The sequence below is a fragment of the Gorilla gorilla genome, chromosome 13 (genome assembly GCF_029281585.2).
Source record: "Gorilla gorilla gorilla isolate KB3781 chromosome 13, NHGRI_mGorGor1-v2.1_pri, whole genome shotgun sequence".
Classification (NCBI taxonomy): Eukaryota; Metazoa; Chordata; class Mammalia; order Primates; family Hominidae; genus Gorilla; species Gorilla gorilla.
Window position 1 is genome coordinate 66397284 of NC_073237.2, and position 23482 is coordinate 66420765.

At 38.0% G+C, this 23482-nt stretch overlaps 1 protein-coding gene and 1 non-coding gene across 4 annotated transcripts in view; one reads left to right on the top strand and one right to left on the bottom strand.

The window, feature by feature from the left end:
* MAMDC2 (MAM domain containing 2) overlaps positions 1–23482 on the top strand; it is a 177452-nt gene that overhangs the window by 127778 nt on the left and 26192 nt on the right. The window contains exon 12 of one of the 3 annotated variants that reach the window (XM_031014897.3): positions 4551–5408. The exons of the other annotated variants lie outside the window; for them this stretch is intronic. Within the exon in view, the coding sequence (XP_030870757.1) occupies positions 4551–4604 (54 nt within the window). The 3' untranslated portion in view covers positions 4605–5408. Of the gene's footprint in view, positions 1–4550; positions 5409–23482 lie in introns of those variants that run through there. 3 annotated transcript variants of the gene reach the window in all.
* LOC115935929 (U2 spliceosomal RNA) lies at positions 17339–17529 on the bottom strand. The gene has a single exon (XR_004071517.1). It is a non-coding gene; the product is annotated as a U2 spliceosomal RNA (small nuclear RNA).

A 23482-nucleotide genomic window follows, 5' to 3' on the forward strand; every position in this document is an offset into this window, starting at 1 on the left:
TATGTCCCGTAGGCCATGTGTGGTGGCTCACTCCTATAATCCCAGCACTTTGGGAGGCCAAGGTGAAAGGATTACTTGAGTCTAGGAGTTCAAGACCAGCCTAGACAACATAGTGAGACTCTATCTTGACAATTTTTTTTTAATTTAGCCAGCTGTGGTAGTGTGCACCTGTGGTCACAGCTACTTGGAAGGCTGAGGCAGGAGGATTGCTTGAGCCCAGGAGGTCAGGGCTACAGTGAGCCATGTTCATGCCATTGCACCCAGCTTGGGTGACAGAGCAAGGCCCTGTCTCAAAAAAAATAAATAATAAATTAAAAAGTACCTTCCATAGAATGGATCTTTCTCACTCACACCCCCATTCCATTTGGTATACTAACTGAATAAAAGCACAACACTTGGTCCAGAGAAGCAGAACTACCCCTGATACTAAGCTCATAGAGATATTTCCTCATGAATTCTCCTAGAGAAACCATTATGATAGTAAATATGAGGGTAATTTGCATTGTGCTGTTTCTTATGGTCTAACTTGGGATATTTAATCTTTTGGCTTCTCTGGGCCACATTGGAAGAAGAATTGTCTTGGGCCACACATAAAATACGCTAATGCTAATGATAGCTGATGAGCTAAAAAAAAATTGCAAAAAAAATTCTCATAATGTTTTAAGAAAGTTTACAAATTTGTGTTAGGCCATATTCAAAGCTGTTCTGGGCCACATGCAACCTGTGGGCTGCAGTTTGGACAAGCTTGATCTAACTCAAGATAAGCCTATGGAATAATTACCACAGAACCACCTCCAGTAAAACCTGTTTAATTGGCTAAACATGGTAGAATGTAATAATGAACAGCTTTATTTTTTCTATCATTCTTCAAACATAAAGATCCTCTTTTACCCATGCCTTGGCAAATCCCTTAGCTTCCCAGTCCTGTTGAGATATTAGAACAATTAGATATTCAGGTATGTCAAAAGTCCAGTTCAAATCAAAACTTCCATTTCTCATTCAACTGAATCTTCCCTCTTTCCCTCAGCTTGGGCCTGACTCATAGTTTGGAAGGATAAAGGAAGAAACTGTCTATTTTTTCATTTTCTTTGTTTCACCTCCCCTCCTGCCCCTCATCTTCATGACTTTTTAATCAGGGAAGGTGGAAGATGGATTAAAAGAAAGGAACTTTAAAAATATTTGGTGCTATTTAAAGTGATCTCTTAGCTATTGAATGTCCTTTGTTATGACAGATGTCTAAATGCTGGCTCTTTCAGGAGCCTCTGCATCTTACCATTTCTGGCAATGTTCTCACTGGCTAACCCTCTGAGACCACCCGCTTCCCTTAGTACTTGCACTACAGAATACAACCCACATAGATTTTTCTGTTTGGGTTCCTCCTGGAAATTTTTCCTTGGGTTCTTTCTAGAACAGTTGTTTCCAGCCACCTTGCTAGTGAGTGTCCATTTGGCCTCAATAGTGATGCACTCCTGCCTAAGAAGATATGCAGCTTGGTCCTACTGCTGACCTCTTTTCTTGCTGCTTCAGCAGATTCTGGGACAATGTTGCTTCGGTAGAGGATGCTGTTGAAGAGATTTAGCATTGGCCCAAAGGCAGACCAGATGCTCACTTTCAGCATTGAGTGAAGGATGCTAAGGTGGTTCCTTATGTGTGAAGCTATCTCTGGAAAGATATCAGGATGTTAAAAATATAACTAGAAAGGCCTATATGTATTAGGACTATTCTAAAAGCTTATAACAGAAAATACAACTCAAACTGACTTAAGTGAAAAGAAAATCCTTTTTTGGACTTTGTTACAGAAAGAGACTACTGTGGGGTTAGCTTCAGGCACAGCTTGATGCAGGGATTAAAACTGTGTCCTCAGGAGCCAGTTTCTCTTGCTCTTTCTCCTTCTACCTCTTTGAGCTGGTTTTTCTGGGTGGACTCCAATCTAGACAGGATCTCCTGTCATGGCAACACAGTGGCTGTAGCAACTGCAGTCTCATGGGCCTTTCAACATTGAATCTAGTGGAAAGTGAAAACTCAGACAAAAATACCCAAACTGAATCTCATTGGCTCTGATTGGAAATGTCTTGAGGGCATAGTACTATAAAGGTCATTTTTGATTCCCCACAGAATTTAGTATTCTGCCTTATACACAATAGATGCTCAAAAATGCCTATGGAATGAATGAATGAATGAATGCACAAATGAATAAATGAATCTATAAGCCTTCACTGACACATTTAATAATAACTAACCAATTAATTAGTGAGACCCTAGAAAATGGGATGGTGGAAAGGTATCTATTTATTGCAAGAGGATTGAAGTCAAGAATGAATCAGTTTTAGCTAAAGTCTATTGTAGTCTAGATGTTATGTGTATGTGTATTTTTCTTGAGAAGGTTGATAGTTTTTCTTCCTTTTGTCAGGTATAGCAGTAAGAGATCTAATAAGAGGTACAACCAAAGAGAACTATGTTGTGGTAGACTACTACAGGGAATTCTGTGGGTAATGAAGACTGTGGAATGCCTTAGACATGGAAGAGAAGACATAGAAAAATAGCACTGAAGGGAAGGAGTCCCTGAAAAGGGCAAGGAGAGACACCAGGCCAGGTTATAACAAACCCAGGAACTTAGGGTATCAGGACAACCTAAGGTTTCCCATTCACTAGGTAAGGTTCCCATTCACCTTGAGAAAGTTACTTAAAATCTCTAAGTCTCAGTTCTGTCATCTAGAAAATGAGAATAATCATAACCACTTACCTATTTTCCTAACTTCACAGGGTGGTTGAATTTAAAAACTGAAAGGTTTTGGGATTAGACTGCCTAGGTTCAAATCTCAGTTCTACCTTTAACCTCTCTAAGCCTATTTTCTTTATCTTTGTATTAAGAATAATTAATACCTACCTCACAGACTGTGGTGAGGTTAAAATGAAACAAGATATAAAACATACTTAGAATAAGACCTGGCATATGACAATTATTGCTCTATTATTCATTTATTCCTTCATTAAGCAAATAGCTATTGAGTGTCTACTATGTGCCAGGTACTGTTTTAGGCACTCATGAAACACAGATGAACAAAACAGACAAGCATTTACCCTCACGGAACTTCTAGTAGAGGAGACAGACAAGAAATATTAAGCTTAATTATAATTATGCAGTATTTTAAAAGGCGATAATTGCTACAGAAATAAAAATGGAGCAGGTGAGGGAGTTAGGGAATCGAGAGGAGAATGTGGGTGGAGTTAACTAATGTAAATAGAAGAGTCACAACGAAGCCCATTGGAAGGTAGCCTTGAAAAGAGTTGAGGTAGCTCACCAAGGGCATATCTGGAAAGCAATGTTCCAGGTAGAGGGGACAGCCATTGCAAAGCCCCATAAGTGAAAGCATGCTCAGTGTGTCCTAGGAACAGCAAGGCGGCTGCTTTAGCTATAGCCTAGTGAGCTAGGGAGAGAGTGCTAGGAAATGACCCAGAGAAATAATGGTAGGCCAGCTCATGGAGGACCTTGTAATTAATTAGAAGGGCTTTGGATTTTTTTTTTTTTTTCCGAGATACAGTCTTGCTGTGTCGCCCAGGCTGGAGTGCTGTGGTGTGATCTCAGCTCACTGCAACTTCCACCTCCCGGGTTCAAGCAATTCTCCCTGCCTCAGGCTCCCGACTAGCTGGGATTACAGGTGCCTGCCACCATGCTCACTCATTTTTGTAATTTTTAGTAGAGACAGGGTTTTGCCGTGTTGGTCAGACTGGTCTTGAACTCCTGACCTCAGGTGATCCATCCACCTTGGCCTCCCAAAGTGCTGGGATTATAGGCATGAGCCACCGTGCCCAGCCAGGACTTTGGATTTTACTTTATTTCAAATGGAAAGTCACTGGAGAGTGTTGAACTTAGGAGAGAAGTGATCTGATCTAATTTTATAAGGGCTGCTCTGGCTACTGTGTTGAGGAAAGACTGGGGGTGGAAATGAAGCAAGGGTGAAATCAAAGAGCCCTGTTAGAGGCTACTGCACATAACCCAGGTGAACTATGATGGTAAATTTGACTATGATAGTGGATTTGACTATGATGGCACATGTGACCAGCAACCATGGATTGAACTGTGTATTAGCAATGAGGGTGGTGATAAGTGGTCAAATCCTGGATATATTTTGAAAGCCAAGCCACAGAATTTCATGATGGATTAGATGAGTATAAGAGAAAGAGCAACGTTCTGAGTAGCCTGATAAAACCTTGCTTGTGTTCAAGAAACCCTTATTCTACTGAAAAATGGCAAAGTGTAAGGGTAGTGATGCTAGCATATTGTTATAATTGTCTTATTTTATTATTCCTTGTTGTTAATCTCTTACTTGGCCTAATTTATAAATTAAACTTCATCATAAGTATGTATGTATAGGAAAAAATATATAGTATACATAGGGTTCAGTAGTATCAGCAGTTTCAGGCATCCACCAGGGATCTTAGAACATATCCCTTAAGGATAAGGGGGAACTACTGTAGTTTGCCAGGGCTGCCATAACAAAATATCCCAGACTGGGTGGCTTAAACATTAGAAATTTGTTTTCTCACAGTTCTGGCAGCTTAAAGTCCAAGATCAAGATGTCGGTAGGGTTGGTTCCTTCTGAAATTTCTCTCCTTGGCTTGCAGATGGCTGCCTTCTTGCTTCACATGGCCTTTCCTCTGTGCCAGTGCACCCCCGATATGTATCTTCTTGTAAGTTCACCAGTCATAATGAATTACAGCCCACCCTAACAATCCCATTTTGACTTAATTACATCCTAAAAGGTTCTATCTCCAAATACAGTCACATTCTAGTACGTGGGTTAGGGCTTCACATACATACCTCTTTGGAGAAGACACAATTGAACCCACTCCCAGGATTTAGGGCAATGGGTTGAACATTGAAGGAACAGGGTAAACTCTTAAGTTAAATGGCTGACAACCAAGCCCTGTCCTGCTCCTCATGTCATTATGCTAAAATAATGTTATAGTCTGAGCTTGCTTGACTAATAGACCATGTCCTACCTTCTCCTCATAAATACACAGTCTATGAAAATCTAACAAAAGCACATATAGTAGATATTAAATTACTCCTAATTCTACTCCTGTATTTACATTATTTCTGGGTTATGTGGACACACTTTAGCTAACATAGTATTGCTTTGTCTAAAGAAAATAATTTGGTTGTGTTTGCTTTGCCTTCTTAAAAACTTTGAAAGATGCTTCAGCTGCCTCGGGTTATACTTCATAGCAAAAATAGAGTGCATGTTATTATATGAATATATTGTGGAAAATTTTGAATGCACAAACTTAGTGTGTTCAACATTTATTTTGAGTGAATATTTGACATATTAAATAAAACTCTCTGGTGCACAACACAGAAAATTCTGATTTTTAAAGTAAATTTTTTCTAGGGCCTGCCTTCTTTATTCTCTGTTTCATTTGCTTCAATATAGATTTTCAAAAATTTCTCAAGACACCTTCCACTTTTCTAACTAAATCTTTTACCACTTATATCTTTTTATTCCCATGTACAACAATGTAAATAAGAAAAACAAGTTTTGCTACACTGTGCCCAGGGTACCTACAAATATAGCATTAGGTTGAAGGTGTTTTGTTCTTGTTCTTGAAATTACTTTAATAACTGATTTTCTAGGGAAATATAATATCAGTGATTATTTACAGTAGTTCCCCCTTATCTGCAGGGCATATGTTCCTTGATGCCTAGTGGATGCCTGAAACCAAAGGCAGTATTAAATCCTATGTACAATATATTTTTCCCATACATACATACCTATAATAAAGCTTAATCTATAAATTAGGCACAATAAGACACTAACAATGACCAATAATAGAATAATTACAATATATTGTTCTCAATTTCACAGACAGAAGATTTGTTCCTACTGTAGATCTCAGCAACCTCAGATTTTTCCTTTCCTTGTTAAGTCACAACCTTTCACCTTTTCACTTGAAGCACTTTATGGCTTCTCTTTGCCATATCTAAATTGTCAGCATCACTACTCTTGCACTTTGGGGCCATAATTAAATAAAATAAAGGTTACTTGGACACAAGATCTGTGATACCGTGACAGTCAGTCTGATAACAAAGATGGCTAAGTGACTCACAGGCAGAGAGTGTAGACAGCATGGAGACATTGGACAAAGAGATGATTTGTGTTCTGCTTGGGACAGAGTGGAACAGTGGAAGATTTCACCATGCTACTCACAACAGAACATAGTTTAAAACTTATGAATTGTTTATTTCTGGAACTTTCCATGTAATATTTTTGGGCCACAGCTGACTGTGGGTAACCAAAACCATGGAAGGCAAAAACACATAAAGGGGGCACTACTATATTGGACATTTACCACGTGTAGGCACTGTGCTAGGAACCTCAACATCCTTTCCACAACCTGTAAGGTAAGTGAAAGTTCCCACGTTTTGCAGGAGGAAGCTGAAGCTTAGGGAAGTTAAGTGCCTTTCCAGGGCCAGCACTTACTGGTGGAGCAGTAACTGGTGGAGCAAAGACTTAATCTCACATTTGTCTGGTTCTAATGGCTATATATTCTGCCTACACTGCCTCACTAGGGTTTCCAAACCTACATGCTACTAAGAGACCACACATGACCTGGAACAGCTGTGACAACTTATATGTGAAAAGCACAGTTTTTCATAAACCAAAGACCCTTCACACCAAAGCAGAGTGTCTTCTCTTAGAAAATACAATGATTGGTATTTTGGAACATTCCTAGAAATTGATCCAGCAGAAAACATCTAAACTTTTTCTGATCTATTTCTAGTGTCTGTATAACAATGTTGTCAGTGTAACCCCAGGGCTGTAGCCCACACACTTATTATGTATCCTACACCCCACAAAAGAGTGGTTTTCCTTTGTCCTAGCCTCTAATGGTGTGAGCTCAATGTGGCTGATGTATTGGCACTCAGATTGCAATGTGACAAGGGTTACTGTCTCAATCCATTTTGTGCTGCTATAACAGAATGCCTGAGACTGAGCAATTTATATAGAATGGAAACTTATATCCTTACAGTTCTGGGGGCTGCAAAGTCTAAGATCAAGGTTCTGATATCTAGTGAGAGCCTTCTTGCTACATCATCCCATGGTGGAAGGGGCAGAGAGAGGGTAAGGGAAAGAGCAAGAGGGAACCAAACTCATCCTTTAATAAGGAACCTACTCCCATGATAATGGCATTAATCCATTAACAAGGGCAGTGCCCCCATGACCCAAACATCTCCCATTAAGCCCTACCTTTCGACACCGCTGCATTGGGGAATCAAGTTTCCAACTCATGAGTTTTGGGGGATACATCCAAACCATGGCAGTTACCCATTCAAAAATTAATGCATAAACAAACAAAGGTTCCTCTAAAACATTCACTTATTTGTTAAAACAACCAGCATCATAAGCTACATGTATATAAGAATTAAACCTCTCATAACTGAAAACAATCAGAAATGGTATATAGTCCAGGATCCCTAGGATCTTGTTCTATTCCATATTTCCTGAATACCCACTATGCATTATACATCAAATAATTGCCCCAGAGTTATAATAAGTCAAGTAATAAGGGTTAAGTCCTAGAGATAATGAAACCACACAGCTAGCTCTCCTTGTGGGTATCTGAGTGTGAGTTCATCAAGAATGGTAGGGAGGAAGGAAGCATTCCAGGATGAGGGAATGGCTGATGTGAAGTATGGAGCCATTAAACAGTGTGGCAGCTTTCGAAGAACTGTAAGTGACTAGGCTGGCATGTAGAATATTGTCACCCAGGATTACCAACAAAGTGGAGTCTAAAATATAGGCTTTTTTGTGCAATATTGGCAGTTTTGTTTTAATATTTCCAAAGATTATCAACTTACAACCTTGAGACTAAGAACACTTATCATAGGAAACATTGGTTAAGACGTTATTGTAAAAAACGTATTTACTTAAAATTAAATGTACCCACCAACTTTATCAAAATTACCTATAACTAAGACATTGGAGATCTATCTCTAGCTAACATAACAATACTAAAATGAGGTGGGGCCAGGCATGGTGGCTCACGCTTGTAATCCCAGCACTTTGGGAGGCCGAGGCGGCGGATCACGAGGTCAGGAGATCGACACTATCCTGGCTAACACGGTGAAACCTCGTCTCTACTAAAAAAAAACACACACACACACACACACACACACACACACACAAAATTAGCTGGGCGTGGTGGCGGGTGCCTGTAGTCCCAGCTACTTGGAAGACTGAGGCAGGAGAATGGCGTGAACCCGGGAGGCGGAGCTTGCAGTGAGCCGAGATCATACCACTGCACTCCAGCCTGGGCAACAGAGCAAGACTCCGTCTCAAAAAAAAAAATAAATAAAAATAAAATAAAATAAGGCATAGATTCCCTTAAAATTAGGAACATAACTAAGGCATTCCTTTCTACAAATGAAAAAAAAAACACAAAAGCTTTAAAATCTAGTGCATAAACTCAATATTACATTTCAAACTCTTAGCCAGAAGATACATGCTCCTATAAAATTCCAGCCAGGATGGGTATAGTGTGTAGAAAGATGAAGAAAAATAAATGAATTATAGACCTCTTTTTCTAGCAAAAAAAAAAAAATACACGAGATCACTGTGCACTCTGGCTACAAAACACCTGAAAATGCAAGAAAAAAAGGATAAATGGATAAAATATTCCTTTTTTTTTACATTAATTTCTGGGATACAAGTGCAGAACATGCAGGTTTGTTACATAGGTATACATGTGTGATGGTGCTTTGCCTGACCTATCATCCCAACATCTAGGTTTTAAGCCCTGCATGCATTAGATATTTGTCCCCCCACCCCCCAACAGGCCCCGGTGTGTGATGCTCCGCTCCCTGTGTCCACGTGTTATCATTGTTCAACTCCCACTTATGAGTGAGAACATGCAGTGTTTGGTTTTCTGTTCCTGTGTTAGTCTGCTGAGAATGATGCTTTCCAGCTTCATCCATGTCCCTCCAAAGGACATGAACTCATTCTTTTTTATGGCTGCATAGTATTTCATGGGGTATATGTGCCACATTTTCTTTATCCAGTCTATCATTGATGGGCATTTTGGTTGGTTCCAAGTCTTTGCTATTGTAAATAGTGCTGCAGTAAACACATGTGTGCATGTGTCTTTACAGTAGAATGATTTATAATCCTTTGGGTGTATACCCAGTAACGGGATTGTTGGGTCAAATGGTATTTCTGGTTCTAGATCCTTGAAGAATTGCCACACTGTCTCCCACAATGGTTGAACTAATTTACACTCCCACCAACAGTGTAAAAGCATTCCTATTTTTCCACATCCTCTCTCTACATCTGTTGTTTTCTGACTTTTTAATGATTGCCATTCTAACTGGCATGAGATGGTATCTCATTGTGTTTTTGATTTGCATTTCTCTAATGACCAGTGATGATGAGCTTTTTTTCATGTTTGTTGGCTGCATAAACATCTTCTTTTGAGAAGTGTCTGTTCATATCCTTCGGCCACTTTTTGATGGGGTTGTTTTCTTCTTGTAAATTTGTTTAAGTTCACTGTACATTCCAGATATTAGACCTTTGTCAGATTGATAGATTGCAAAAATTTTCTCCTATTCTGTAGGAATACTCTGATGGCAGTTTCTTTTGCTGTGCAGAAGCTCTTTAGTTTAATCAGATCACATTTGTCAATTTTGGCTTTTGCTGCAATTGCTTTTGATATTTTAGTCATGAAGTCTTTGCCCATGTCTATGTCCTGAATGGTATTGCCTAGGTTTTCTTCATGGTTTTTATGGTTTTAGGTTTTATATTTAAGTCTTTAATCCAACTTGAGTTAATTTTGTATAAGATGTAAGGAAGGGGTCCAGTTTCAGTTTTCTGCATATGGCTAGCCAGTTTTCCCAGCAACATTTATTACATAGAGAATCCTTTCCCCATTGCTTGTTTTTATCAGGTTTGTCAAAGATCATATGGTTGCAGATGTGTGGTGTTATTTCTGAGGCCTCTGTTCTGTTCCATTGGTCTATATGTCTGTTTTGGCACCAGTACCATGCTGTTTTGGTTACTGTAGCCTTGTAGTATAGTCTGAAGTCAGGTAATGTGATGCCTCCAGCTTTGTTCTTTTTGCTTAGGATAGTCTTGGCTATACAGGCTCTTTTTTGGTTCCATATGAAATTTAAAGTAGTTTTTTCTAATTCTGTGAAGAAAGTCAATGGTAGCTTGATGGGAATAGCATTGAATCTATAAATTACTTTGGGCAGTATGGCCATTTTCATGATATTGATTCTTCCTATTGATAAGCATGGAATTTTTTTTCCATTTGTTTGTGTCCTCTCTTATTTTTCTTGAGCACTGGTTTGTAGTTCTTTTTGAAGAGGTCCTTCACATCCCTTGTAAGTTGTATTCCTTGGTATTTTATTTTCTTTGTAGCAATTGTGAATGGGAAGTTCACTCATTATTTGGCTCTCTGCTTGTCTATTATTGGTGTATAGGGATGCTTGTGATTTTTGCACATTGATTTTGTATCCAGAGACTTTGCTGAAGTTGATTATCAGCTTAAGGAGTTTTTGGGCTGAGACAATGGGGTTTTCTAAATATACAATCATGTCATCTGCAAACAGAGACAATTTGACTTCCTCTCTTCCTATTTGAGTACCTTTTATTTCTTTCTCTTGCCTGATTGCCCTGGACAGAACTTCCAATACTATGTTGAATAGGAATGGTGAGAGAGGGTATCCTTGTCTTTGCCAGTTTTCAAAGGGAATGCTTCCAGCTTTTCCCCATTCGGTATGATATTGGCTATGGGTTTGTCATAAATAGCTCTTATTATTTTGAGGTATCTCACATGAACACCTAGTTTACTGAGAGTTTTTAGCATGAAGTGGTGTTGAATTTTATTGAAGGCCTTTTGTGCATCTATTGAGATAATCATGTGGTTTTTGTCATTGGTTCTGTTTATGTGATGGATTACATTTATTGATTTGTGTATGTCGAACCAGCCTTGTATCCCAGGGATGAAGCCGACTTGATTGTGGTGGATAAGCTTTTTGATGTGTTGCTGGATTCGGTTTGACAGTATTTTATTGAGGATTTTTGCATTGATGTTCATCAGGGACATTGGCCTGAAATTTTCTTTTTTTGTTGTGTCTCTGCCAGGTTTTGGTGTCAGAATGATGCCGGCCTCATAAAATGAATTAGGGAGGAGCCTCTCTTTTTCCATTGCTTGGAATAATTTCAGAAGGAATGGTACCAGCTCCTCTTTGTACCTCTGGTAGAATTTGGCTGTGAATCCATCTGGTCCTGGGCTTTTTTTGGTTGGTAGGCTATTAATTACTGCCTTAATTTCAGAACTTGTTATTGGTCTATTCAGGGATTCTACTTCTTCCTGATTTAGTCTTGGGAGGGTGTATGTGTCCAGGAATTTATCCATTTCTTCTAGATTTTCTAGTTTATTTTCATAGAGGTGTTTATAGTATTCTCTGATGGTAGTTTGTATTTCTGTAGGATCAGTTGTGATATTCCCTTTATCATTTTTATTGCATCTATTTGATTCTTCTCTGTTCTTTTTTATTAGTCTGAGCAGTCTATCTATTTTATTGATCTTTTTAAAAAACCAGCTCCTGGATTCACTGATTTTTTTGAAGGGACTTTCATGTCTCTATTTCCTTCAGCTCTGCTCTGATCTTCGTTATTTCTTGTCTTCTAGCTTTTGAATTTGTTTGCTCTTGCTTGTCTAATTCTTATAATTGTGATGTTAGGGTGTCGATTTTAGATCTTTCCTGCTTTCTCCTGTGGGCATTTAGTGCTATACATCTCCCTCTAACGCTGCTTTGGCTGTGTCCCAGAGATTCTGGTACATTGTGTCTTTGTTCTCATTGGTTTCAAAACACATCTTTATTTCTGCTTTCATTTTGTTGTTTTCCCAGTAGTCATTCAGGAGCGGGTTGTTCAGTTTCCATGTAGTTGTGCAGTTTTGAGTGGGTTTCCTAATCCTGAGTCCTAATTTGATTGCACTGTGGTCTGAAAGACTGTTTGTTATGATTTCTGTTCTTTTGCATTTACTGAGGAGTGTTTTACTTCCAATTATGTGGTCAATTTTAGAATAAGTGCGATGTGTTGCTGAGAAGAATGTATATTCTCCTGATTTGGGGTGGAGAGTTCTGTAGATATCTATTAGGTCCGCTTGGTCCAGAGCTGAGTTCAAGTCCTGGATATCCTTGTTAATTTTCTGTCTCATTGATCTAATACTGACAATGGGGTGTTAAAGTCTTCCACTATTACTGTGTGTGAGTCTAAGTCTCTTTGTATGTCTTTAGGAACTTGCTTTATGAATCTGGGTACTCCTGTATTGGGTGCATATATATTTAGGATAGTTAGCTCTTCTTGTTGCACTGATCCCTTTACCATTATGTAATGGCCTTCTTTGTCTGTTTTGATCTTTGTTGGTTTAAAGTCTGTTTTATCAGAGACTAGGATTGCACCCCTTGCTTTTTTTTTTCTTTGTATTTGCTTGGTAAATATTCCTTCATTTTTTTATTTTGAGCCTATGTGTGTCTTTGCATGTGAGATGAGTCTCCTGAATACAGCACACTGATGGGTCATGACTCTATCCAATTTGCCAGTCTGTGTCTTTTAATTGGGGCATTTAGCCCGTTTACATTTAAGATTAATATTGTTATTTGATTCTGTCATTATGTGAATTTGATTCTGTCATTGTGTGAATTTGATTCTGTCATTATGGTGGTAGCTGGTTATTGTGGCTGTTACTTGATGTAGTTTCTTCATAGTGTTGATGTTCTTTACAATTTGGTATGTATTTGCAGTAGCTGGTACTGGTTTTTCCTTTCCATATTTAGTGCTTCCTTCAGGAGCTCTTGTAGGGCAGGCCTGGTGGTGACAAAATCCTTCAGCATTTGCTTGTCTGTAAAGGATTTTAATTCTCCTTCACTTATGAAGCTTAGTTTGGCTGGATATGAAATTCTGGGTTGAAAATTCTTTAAGAATGTTGAATATTGGTCTCTACTCTCTTCTGGCGTGTAGGGTTCCTGCAGAGAGATCCACTGTTAGTCTGATGGGCTTCCCTTTCTAAGAAACCTGACCTTTCTCTGTGGCTGCCTTTAACAATTTTTCTTTCATTTCAACCTTGGAGAATCTGATGATTATGTGTCTTCATGTTGCTCTTCTCATGGAGTATCTTAGTGGTGTTTTCTGTATTTCCTGAATTTGAATGTTGGCCTGTCTTGCTAGGTTGGGGAAGTTCTCCTGGATAATATCATGAAGTATGTTTTCCAACTTGGTTCCATTGTTCCCCTCACTTTCAGGTACACCAATCAGTCATAGATTTGGTCTTTTCACATAGTCACATATTTCTTGGAGGGTTTGATCATTCTTTTTCATTTTTTTCTCTAATCTTGTCTTTATGCCTTAGTAAGTTGATCTTCAATTTCTGATATTCCTTCTTCTGCTTGATTGATTTGGCTATTGATACTTGTGTATGCTTCACAGAGTTCTCATGCTGTGTTTTTCAGCTCCATCAGGTCATTTATGTTCTTCTTTAAACTGGTTATTCTAGTTAGCAGTTCCTGTAACCTTTTATCAAGGTTCTCAGCTTCCTTGCATTGGGTTAGAACATGCTCCTTTACCTCAGAGGAATTTATTACCTATCTTCTGAAGCCGACTTTTGTCAATTTGTCAAACTTATTCTCCATCCAGTTTTGTGCCCTTGCTGGAGAAGAGTTGTGATCATTTAGAGAAGCAGCAGCATTGTGATTTTTGGAATTTTCAGCATTTTTGTGCTGGTTTTTACTCATCTTCATGGATTTCTCTACCTTTGATATTTGAGGTTGATGACTTTTGGATGGGGATTTTGTGTGGGGGTCCTTTGTGTTGATGTTGATATTATTTTCTGTCTGTTAGTTTTTCTTCTAACAGTCAGGCCCCTCTTCTGCAGGTCTGCTGCAGTTTGCTGGAGGTCCATTCCAGACCCTGTTTGCCTGGGCATCATCATTGGAGGCAGCAGAACAGCAAAGATTGCTGCCTGCTCCTTTCTCTGGAAGCTTTGTCCCAGAGGGCCACCTGCCAGATGCCAGCCAGAGCTCTCCTATAAGAGGTGTCTGTCGGTCCCTGCTGGGAGGTCTCTCCCAGTCAGAAGGCATGGGAGTCAGGGACCCACTTGAGAAGGTAGTCTGTCCCTTAGCAGAGCTTGAGCACTGTGCTGGGAGAATCCTCCCTGTCAGGATCCACTGTTCTCTTCAGAGCTGGCAGGGAGGGACATTTAAGTCCACTGAAGCTGCACCCACAGCTACCCCTTCCCCCAGGGGCTCTGTCCCAGGGAGATGGGAATTTTATCTATAAGCTGCTGCCGTTCTTTCAGAGATCCTGCCCAGTGAGGAGTGATCTAGAGAGGCAGTCTGGCCACAACCGCTTTACCACTCTGTGGTGAGTTCTGCCCAGTCTGAACTTCCTGGCCTCCTTAGCACTGTCAGCGAATAACTGCCTACACAAGCCTCAGTAATGACGGATGCTCCTCTCACACCAAACTCCATCATCCCAGGTCAACATCAGACTGCTATGCTGGCATTGAGAATTTCAAGCCAGTGTTTCTTAGCTTGCTGGGTTCCATGGGAGTGGGACCCACTGAGTGAGACCACTTGGCTCCCTGGCTTCAGCTCCCTTTCCAGGAAAGTGAACGGTTCTGTCCTGCTGGGGTTCCAGGCACCACTCAGTTGGAAATGCAAAAATCACTCGTCTTCTGCATAGGTCTTGCTAGGAGCTGCAGACCAGAGCTGTTCCTATTTGGCCATCTTGCCAGATTTCAATATACGCTTTTTGTTGAGTTCTTATTGTTTATATTCCTTTACAAGTTGTTTTTTTTTCTTTAGCTCACAACTAACATTACGATAGTTGTATTATTTTCATAACTAGCCTAGTATTTGCTTTATATTTTTATATATTTTTTAAATCCTAAAAAGTATTCTATATTTATTCACATATTTCCCCATTCATCTTCATTCCTTTCTACATTTCCATGTTTATCTCTTGAATTATTTTCTTTTGTGGGAAGTGTTTTTCTTTTGCTAGAATAATTTTCTTCTGTATCTAGCTTTTTATTTTTGTTTTGTTTCATTTTATTTTTGGTGCATGTCTGCTGCTGATTTCTTTCAGTTTTTGTTTGTCTGGGAATGTCTTTTTCCTTTACATTTGAAGGATAGTTTTTCTGGGAATAGAATTCTAGGTGAACAATTATTTCCTTAACAGCCATTTATTTAAAGATGTAATTCAACTGAATTCTGGCTTCCATCATATCTATTGAGAAGTCAGATGTCAGTCCTAAAATTGTTTTTTTTTTTTTTTGAAAGTACTATTTTCCTCTGGGTGCATTTAATATTTTCTCCTCATGTTTGATTTTCAGCATTTTAGTATGATATGTATTTGTCCACTTTGCATTGTTATAAAGGAATATCTGAGATAGGGTAATTTATAAAGAAAAGTGTTTTATTTGGCTCATGGTTCTGCAGGCTCTAACAGCATAGCACCAACATGAGCTCAGCTTCTGGTGAAGTCTCAGGAAGATTTTACTTGTAGCGGAAGGCAAACGCAGAGCAGGCATGTCAACATGGTGAGGCAGGGAGGAGGTGCTAGGCTCTTTAAACAACCAGTTCTTACGTGAACTAATAGAGCAAAAACTCACTAATCATGAAGGGGATGGCACCAAGCCATTCATGAGGGATCCACTCCCATGACCCAAACATCTCCCACTAGGTCACACCTCCAACATTGGGGATCACATTTCAACATGAGATTTCAGAGGACAAATATCCAAACTATATCAACATGCATGTGTGTAGTCTTCTTTGTAGTTATTCTGCTTGGGTTTCATTAAATTTCTTTAATCTTTGAGCTGAGATCTTTCACTAGTTTTCAAAATTTCTTGATCTTTATCTTGTCAAATATTGCCCCTGCCTGTCTCTCCTATCTTTCTGAGACTCCAATTATATGTACATTAAAAGTTCTTACTACGTATTATATATCCTTCATGCTCTCTTACAAATATTTTCTTTCTTTTTGTTCTCAGTTCTTTAGTTTGGGTATTTTCTATTGGCCAATTAAAAAAATTTTTTTTGAATCTTAGCGATGTTCAGTATGTTATTAAACCCATTAACTGATTTTTAATTTCTGTAATTCTATTTTTCAATTCTAGAATTTCCATTTGTTCATTTTTAAATAGTTTTGAGATGGAATTTGCATTCCAAATAATTCATTTTTTAAAGTATATAATTCATTGGTTTTAAATATACTCATGAAGCTGTGTAATGCTTACCACTGTCTAATTCTAGAACATTTTTTATCACCTCAAAAGAAACTCCATACCCATTAGCAGTCACTCCCATTCCCTTTCCCTATCTCTTCCCTCTTTACCCCACCCCCAGAAAACTACTAATCTACTTTCTGTCTATATAGATTTTCCCATCTAGACCTTTCATACAAATCAGATCATACAATATGTGGTCTTCTGTATCTGGCTTCTTTCACTAAGACAAGGTTTTCAAGGTTTATAAATTTATCAATTGATGAACATTTGGATTGCTTTCATTTTTTGGCTATTATAATAATGATGCTATTTTATTTGTGAACAAGTTTTTCTGTGGACATATGTTTTCATTTTGTTTAAGGTATAAACCAGGGAGTGGAACTGTTGGATCGTATGGTAACTCTATACTTAACTATTTAATAATTGCCAGACTTTTTCAAAGTGGCTGTACCATTTTACATTCCCACTAGCAGTGTATTAGGGTTTCAGTTTCTCCATATCCTTGTCAACATTTCTCACTTTCTCTTTTTTATTATAGTCATCCCAAGCGGGAGGTGGCATCTCATGTCTATTTTGTCTGATATTATCGTAGCCACTCCAGTTCTTTTTTGGGAACTGCATGAATGGTATATCATTTTCCAATCTTTCAGTTTCAACTTATTTGTATATTTGAATCTAAAGTGTGTCTCTTGGAGACAACATATAGTTGGATCATTTTTTCAATTCATTCTACCAGTCTCTACCATTTGATCAGAGTGTTAACAATTACAATTTACAATTAACATAATTATTAATAAGGTAGAATTTATGTTTGCATTTTGGCATTTGTTTTCTGTATGTATTACATCTTCTTTTTGTTCCTTTATTCTATTACTGTTTTTCATGTTAGATAGATATTTTCTAATATACCATTTTAATTCTTGTTTTATTTTACTATATATTTCTAAGTTATTTTCTTAGTGGTTGCCCTAGGGATTTCGATTAACATCTTTAAAAAATATTTTTACAAGTAATTTTTAAAAATGTTATTATTCCCCAAAGAGGGTGCACCATTCCTGGAGGTACTGCAATACCAGGTCGATGCCTGGAGTGGACAGAGTAAGCTCCTATCCCATCTCCCTGCTCCAAAAACCCATTTAATATAGTATCCTCAGATAGAGGACATATCAGATATTAAACTTATAAGAACAGATACTACACTTGATCTTAGCCAAAACGCTGAGAGGTGATCAAAACAATTGATTTTTTTTTTTTTTTTTTAGAAAGAAGTGGGGTCTCACATGCTGTCCAGGCTAGTCTCAAACTCCTGGGCTCAAGCCATCCTCTCACCTCGGCCTCCCAAAGTGCTGGGATTCAGGCATGAGCCACCACTCCTGGCCCTCGATTAATAACGACTTAAGATAATCTAGTTCATATTAACTTAATTTCAGAGCATACAAAAACTATGCTTCATTTCTTCCTTCCATTATTCTATCATGAATATGGCACCTTTTTGTGTTATAAGCCCATTGACACAGTTTTATAATTATTGCTTTATGCAGTTGGTTGTCTTTTAAATCAGAAGATAAGAGAAATAAAAATATACTTATTCTGTTCTTTATATTTACCTACACAGTTATCTTTATTGGTACTTTTTATTTCTTCATACAAGTTTGAGTTACTATCTAGTACACTTTGCTTTTAGCCTGAAGGACTTCCTTTAGTAGCTAGTGATGAATTTAGTTTTATTTATTTGAGAGTGTCACAAGTTCCCTTTTGTTTTTGAAGGGTAGATTTCCTGCATATAGAATTCTTAGTTTTCTTTCAACACTTTTATATATGTCATCTCACTATCTTCTGGCCTTTACAGTTTCTGATGAGGAGTTAGCTGTTCATCTTATTGAGGTTCTCTTGTATATAATGAGTCACTTTTCTCTTGCTTTCAAGATTCTCACCCTAAAGTCAACTGATTAGCAAAGAAAAAATTTTATTAATTAAAAAGATTTGCTCATTGTCTTTGGCTTGTAACAGTTAAATGTAATTTTTCTAGTAGTGACTCCTTGAATTTTCCTAGTTGAAGTTCTTTGACTTTCTTGAATGTATAGACTTATATTTTTAAAAATCAGGTTTGAAAAGGTTTTGGCTATTAATTTTTCAAATGTTCTTTCTTCCCCTTTCTCTCTCTCTTCCTTTTGGGACTTCCACTATGCATATGTTGGTACACTTGAAGGTGTGTCTCACGGGTCTCTGAGTCTCTGTTCATTTTTTCTTTTATCTTTTTTTTATGTTCTTCAGATTGGATAATCTCATTGACCTGCCTTCACGTTTAGTGATTCTTTCTTCTGCTAGTTCCAATCTGCAGCTGGGCCCTCTCATGAATATTTTATTTCATTATACTTTTCAAATCTGTAATTCGTACATGGTTCTTACTTATAATTTGTAGTATTATTAATGATACTCTCTATGCATTGAGTCATCATTCTCATACTTTATTTAGAAATGGCTTTCATTAATTCTTTAAACATATTTGTAATAGTTGACTTAAAGTCTTTGTATAGTAAGTCCAATGTCTTGACTTCCTCAGGGATAACTTCTATTGACTGCTTTTTATCCTGTGTATGGGCAATAGTTTCCTATTTCTTTGTGTGTCTCATAATTTTTGCTGAAAACTGGACATTTTGAATAATACAGTTTTACAGATTCTTCTTCTCCCCATAGTTTTTTTGTTATTGCTGTTTGTTGTTTTTGTTTTTGTTGTCATTGTTGCTGTATGTTTGCTTAGTGACTTTCCTAGACTAATTCTGTAGTCTATATTCTTTGTTGTGTATGGCTCTGCTCTGTTAGCTTAACAGTCAACTAATTATTGAACAGATATTTTCCTTAAATGCCTTAAACCAATAGATCCCTCAGAACACAGCAGGTTCTGCGTTTGTGTTGGGGCATGTCTTCAGTGCTCTAGCGGGAAGTTTACAACTTTGCCTTAGCCTCCATTTCTTGCTCATGAAGAGCCTAAAGGTCAGCCAGAGGTGATAGATTAGGAGTTTCTCAGTTTTTTTTTTTCTGGGGATGTGTACAGCTCTTTATATTTACATGGCCTTTCAGATTTCCAGAAATATGTTAGAGCTTTGTAAAGCTCCCTACAGATATCTCATTCCCCAATTTTTTTCTTTTATTTTTGGTCAGCCTTTTGTTAGCTTCAACTGTCAATGCCACCTCAGGCAGCTGCAATGTTAAACAATTAAACAATTAACTGATTGTTTTTGATAAATGCCATGTGGATACAGTTGTTCATATAGAATAAGATTTACTTCAATCAGGTTAAATAAAGGCAAGCCCTGAGAATGAAGCTTTTCAGAAGCTGCTAAACAGGTTAAATAATGCTAGTTCTCTAGAGATGGGGCTTTTAGGGAGCTCCAAATCTGTTCTGTATCTTCCAGTGGCTGCTAAGCTACTGCTTTTTAAAACAGATAGTTATAAAGCTCTTGGCTTTCACATCTTTTGTAGAGTACAAGAGATGGAGATGGAATTAGGGCAAGAAAAAAGGTCACTGTTCTTAGCAAAATTCAGTCATTTTTAGGAGGTTTAGTCAGGTTTAGGAGCCTGACTGAAGTTCAGTCAAGCAAAGAGTGCTTGGGAAAAGCACTCTTGGATTGTGAAAAGCCTTTGATTAATTCCCAGAATTCTGAAAAAGTTTATCATGACAGTTTTTTTGCAAGTGTTCTCATTGCTTTTATGGAGAAGATTTTCAGAAGTCCTTACTCCACCATTTCAAAGGTTCCATATTCCTCCCCCTGATTTTTTTGCTTTTGAACAGATTTGAGTTTGTTGGTGAAATTCTGTTTTATCTATTTTCTTAAACATATAATTAAATGCTCATATTATTGAATTATTAATCATAATTATTTACAGTACTTGTGTGATAACTCCATATGTGGGCCATTTGTGGTTCTGTTTCTGTCATCTGTTACCCCCACCCCCATCCCCTCTGGTCCTGTTTCTTGATAACATCAGGTGAATTTGACTGAATAATGGACTTGTCAGTGAAAAATTATAGAATCCTGGGTGATGGTATTTCCCACTAGAGAGAATTCAACCTGTTCTCCAGTAGACAACTAGAATAGAGCAAGTCACCTCAGTCCAATCAGAACTAAGCTAACTTGAGGTAGTGTTGTAGTTCTGTTTTGCTAGCCTACTTCTGCTTCTACCCTAAACCTAGGATATACCCTCCAAAAATATACTCTCGGATTTAACTAGGGACTCTCCTCCTTAGTACATACTAAACTTCAATTTTTGCCTCTTCAGCTGATGAGATTGCTGAAAATCCCACTTTGTTTTGCATTTGGCTTCTTGTCCTCTTGCTCTCCGTAATTTAAGAATTTCACAAATGCCTTAGAAGATTGCCAAGTGATGGGATCACTTTTTTATTAGAAGATTGCCAAGTGATGGGATCACTTTTTTATACCTCCCTTTTCTCAGAAAACTTGTCCCTGAATGTTTTGTCTGCTTTGGTAGCCCTGAAATTCGGTTATTGCCTTCCCAACCCAGTGAGATCTGTTGGTTTCTCTGCCACTTGGCAGCTGTTCTCTGAATAGCATCTAAACTGAACAGGCAAGTCCCCCAAGGTGGAAAGCATCTTGAAGAATACTAAGCTCATTTCACTGACCTTCCATTTTTTCTTAGATCTTGATCCCTCATGTCCTTGCTGTTTGGAAATCTCTCTGATAACTTCAAAACAGGTGTTTTCTTTAAAAAAAATTGTCTTTTTTTCTAATTTTTCTCAGCAGAGTACAGCTCTGCTACAAGTTACTTAACAGAGACAGAGGGGATGTCTTTGGTATTTTATTTTTCAGCATTATTTATTTAAGAACATGATTATTATACTCAAAATATACTTTCTTTCTTCTGCACTGCAAGCCAACCAGTCATAGTGCTCTGAATGATATATTTGTGTGTCTGGCCTCTTACAACATATTCTTCTGTTGATATGTTCTGACTGTTCTGCCCAAGGCCTTGCTGTATCTAAGATTACCTTATTCCACGGTATGCTGCTCTTTGACAAGGGGTAGGAGGGGAAGAGTATAAAAATTTATATTTATATTGCCTTTGGCTTTAAACTGCCTAAGAGACCATGGAATTTTCTACTTCTTTCCCTTTATAAGTCCTCATCTTGAGTAATAAATATTGGTGACATCCAACTATGTTAAAGAAAAAATTATGTAATGATACTTGTTAAAGCACAGTAAGGCAGGCTTGATTCAGTACCATTTTGATAGTTATAGGGACCACTGCAACGGGATTTTGCAGTAGGGAAGAGAGGTTGGGCTCAACTTTGAATAAAGTGCAGGCAAGTGGGAATTTATAGTCAAATAGTTGGTTGAAGGTCAGTGAATGAAAAATGACTAACAAGTAACATCAAGGGTGAGGGAGGTTCTGGCTAAACCAACCTAACAGGATTCTTGCTGAGGACAGGCATGGTGATTGGACATCACCTGGAGGATGATGGAGGATGAGGACCCTTACATTGAGGGTGATCAGATATTGAGGGTGGGGGGTTCTTGCTAAACTAACCTATTAGGGTTCCTGCTAACACTGGATTTTACAAGTAAGTACAAAGATAGGCCTAGGAGAAGGTTTAGGAGCCTGACTGAAGTTCAGTCAAGCAAAGACTCTGTCAACCATCACAGGAATAAAGTAATTTACTTGTCTTTTTTGTTCAGTTATCAGAGAAACCACTTTGATAATCACCTAAAGGTTTTTTGGAAAGTAATCTATATTATAAACGTAGTATTGCTTACATTGATGTCACTGAAATTTCTTTTCCATGGAGGATATATTCTAAAATAATAAGAAAATTTTAATTGACTCAAGTTCATAGATCTGGAGGTAGATCGGATCTTCTAGATCAGCTAAGGCAGCATACGCATTTAAAATATTAAAACACTGAATAAAACCCATTCAAGGGAGTGTTAACTATTGTCTGCTTGGATCCTGAGATAGCAACAAGAAGCTTGCCTGTAATTAGATGTACAATTTAAGCAATGATCATATTACATTTGAAAAGGAGACCTCCTATAGCCTGTCTTGCTCATTTATTGCATTTAGTCCTAACAACCTTTTCTGCGTCTCCTTTTCATATATAGGCAATAAAGTAATACTGGGATACCAAAATGGCTTAATTTTCTATGCTATACATTAGTAAAGTAATAAACTCAAAGACTTGGCTAGGAGCACAGTATTTTTCTCCTTGGTGACCACAGGGTATTTGTTTGGTATTGGTGGTAACAAGATTCTTTTTGAATGAATGCGGTGCACTCTGGGACCTTCTGAAGATATACCTGTATTTGTAGATTGAATTCTGCCTTTTCACTTCCCATTCTTAAAGCCTGTCATCTATACTTGAAACAACATATACAGGGAGGAAAAAGAAAGGGGAGAGGCCTACAAAGCTGTTTTACAGACAGCTACATTAGCTGGTCAGTCAATATGGATCCATTAAATAAAAAGAAGCTCAGAAAAGTCACACTATAAATATGTCAGTTTATTTTGTGTCTATCAGAATCAATACATCATCATATGTAGCAATTCCAAGGGAGCTATAGTTCCTGACTTACTAACTGGTGATGCAATAAACCTTTCCAAATTCTAGAGTACAGCATGGTATGGAAAGACCAAACAATGAGCTGCCTCTGCCATTTGCTGCCTGCATAACCTGGGGAATAATTACATGACTTCGCTGAGCCTCAGTTTCCTCATATGTAAAATAAAGATAACAATCAGTGACCTGCTGCTATGATTTGAATGTGTCTCCTCCAAATTTCAGGTGTTGAAACTTAATGACCAGTGTAACAGAATTAAGAGACAGGACCCTTAACAGGTGATGATTAGGCAATGAGGGCTCCTCCCTTGTGAATGGGATTGAGGTCTTTGTAAAAGAGGTTTCACGCAGCATTTGACTCTCTTGCCTTTATGCCATCCACCATGTGAAGACATAGCGTTCCTCCCCTCTGGAAGATGCAGCCCTTGTTAGACAAGCAAACTTGTTGGCACCTTGATCTTGGACTTACCAGCCTCCAAAACTGTAAGAAATAAATTTCTGTTCTTTATACATTACCTAATCTTAGGTATTTTGCTATAGTAGCATAAACAGACTCACATCTGCTAATCTCACAGTGTGGCTCTGATGATTAACTGAGATTGTATTTGT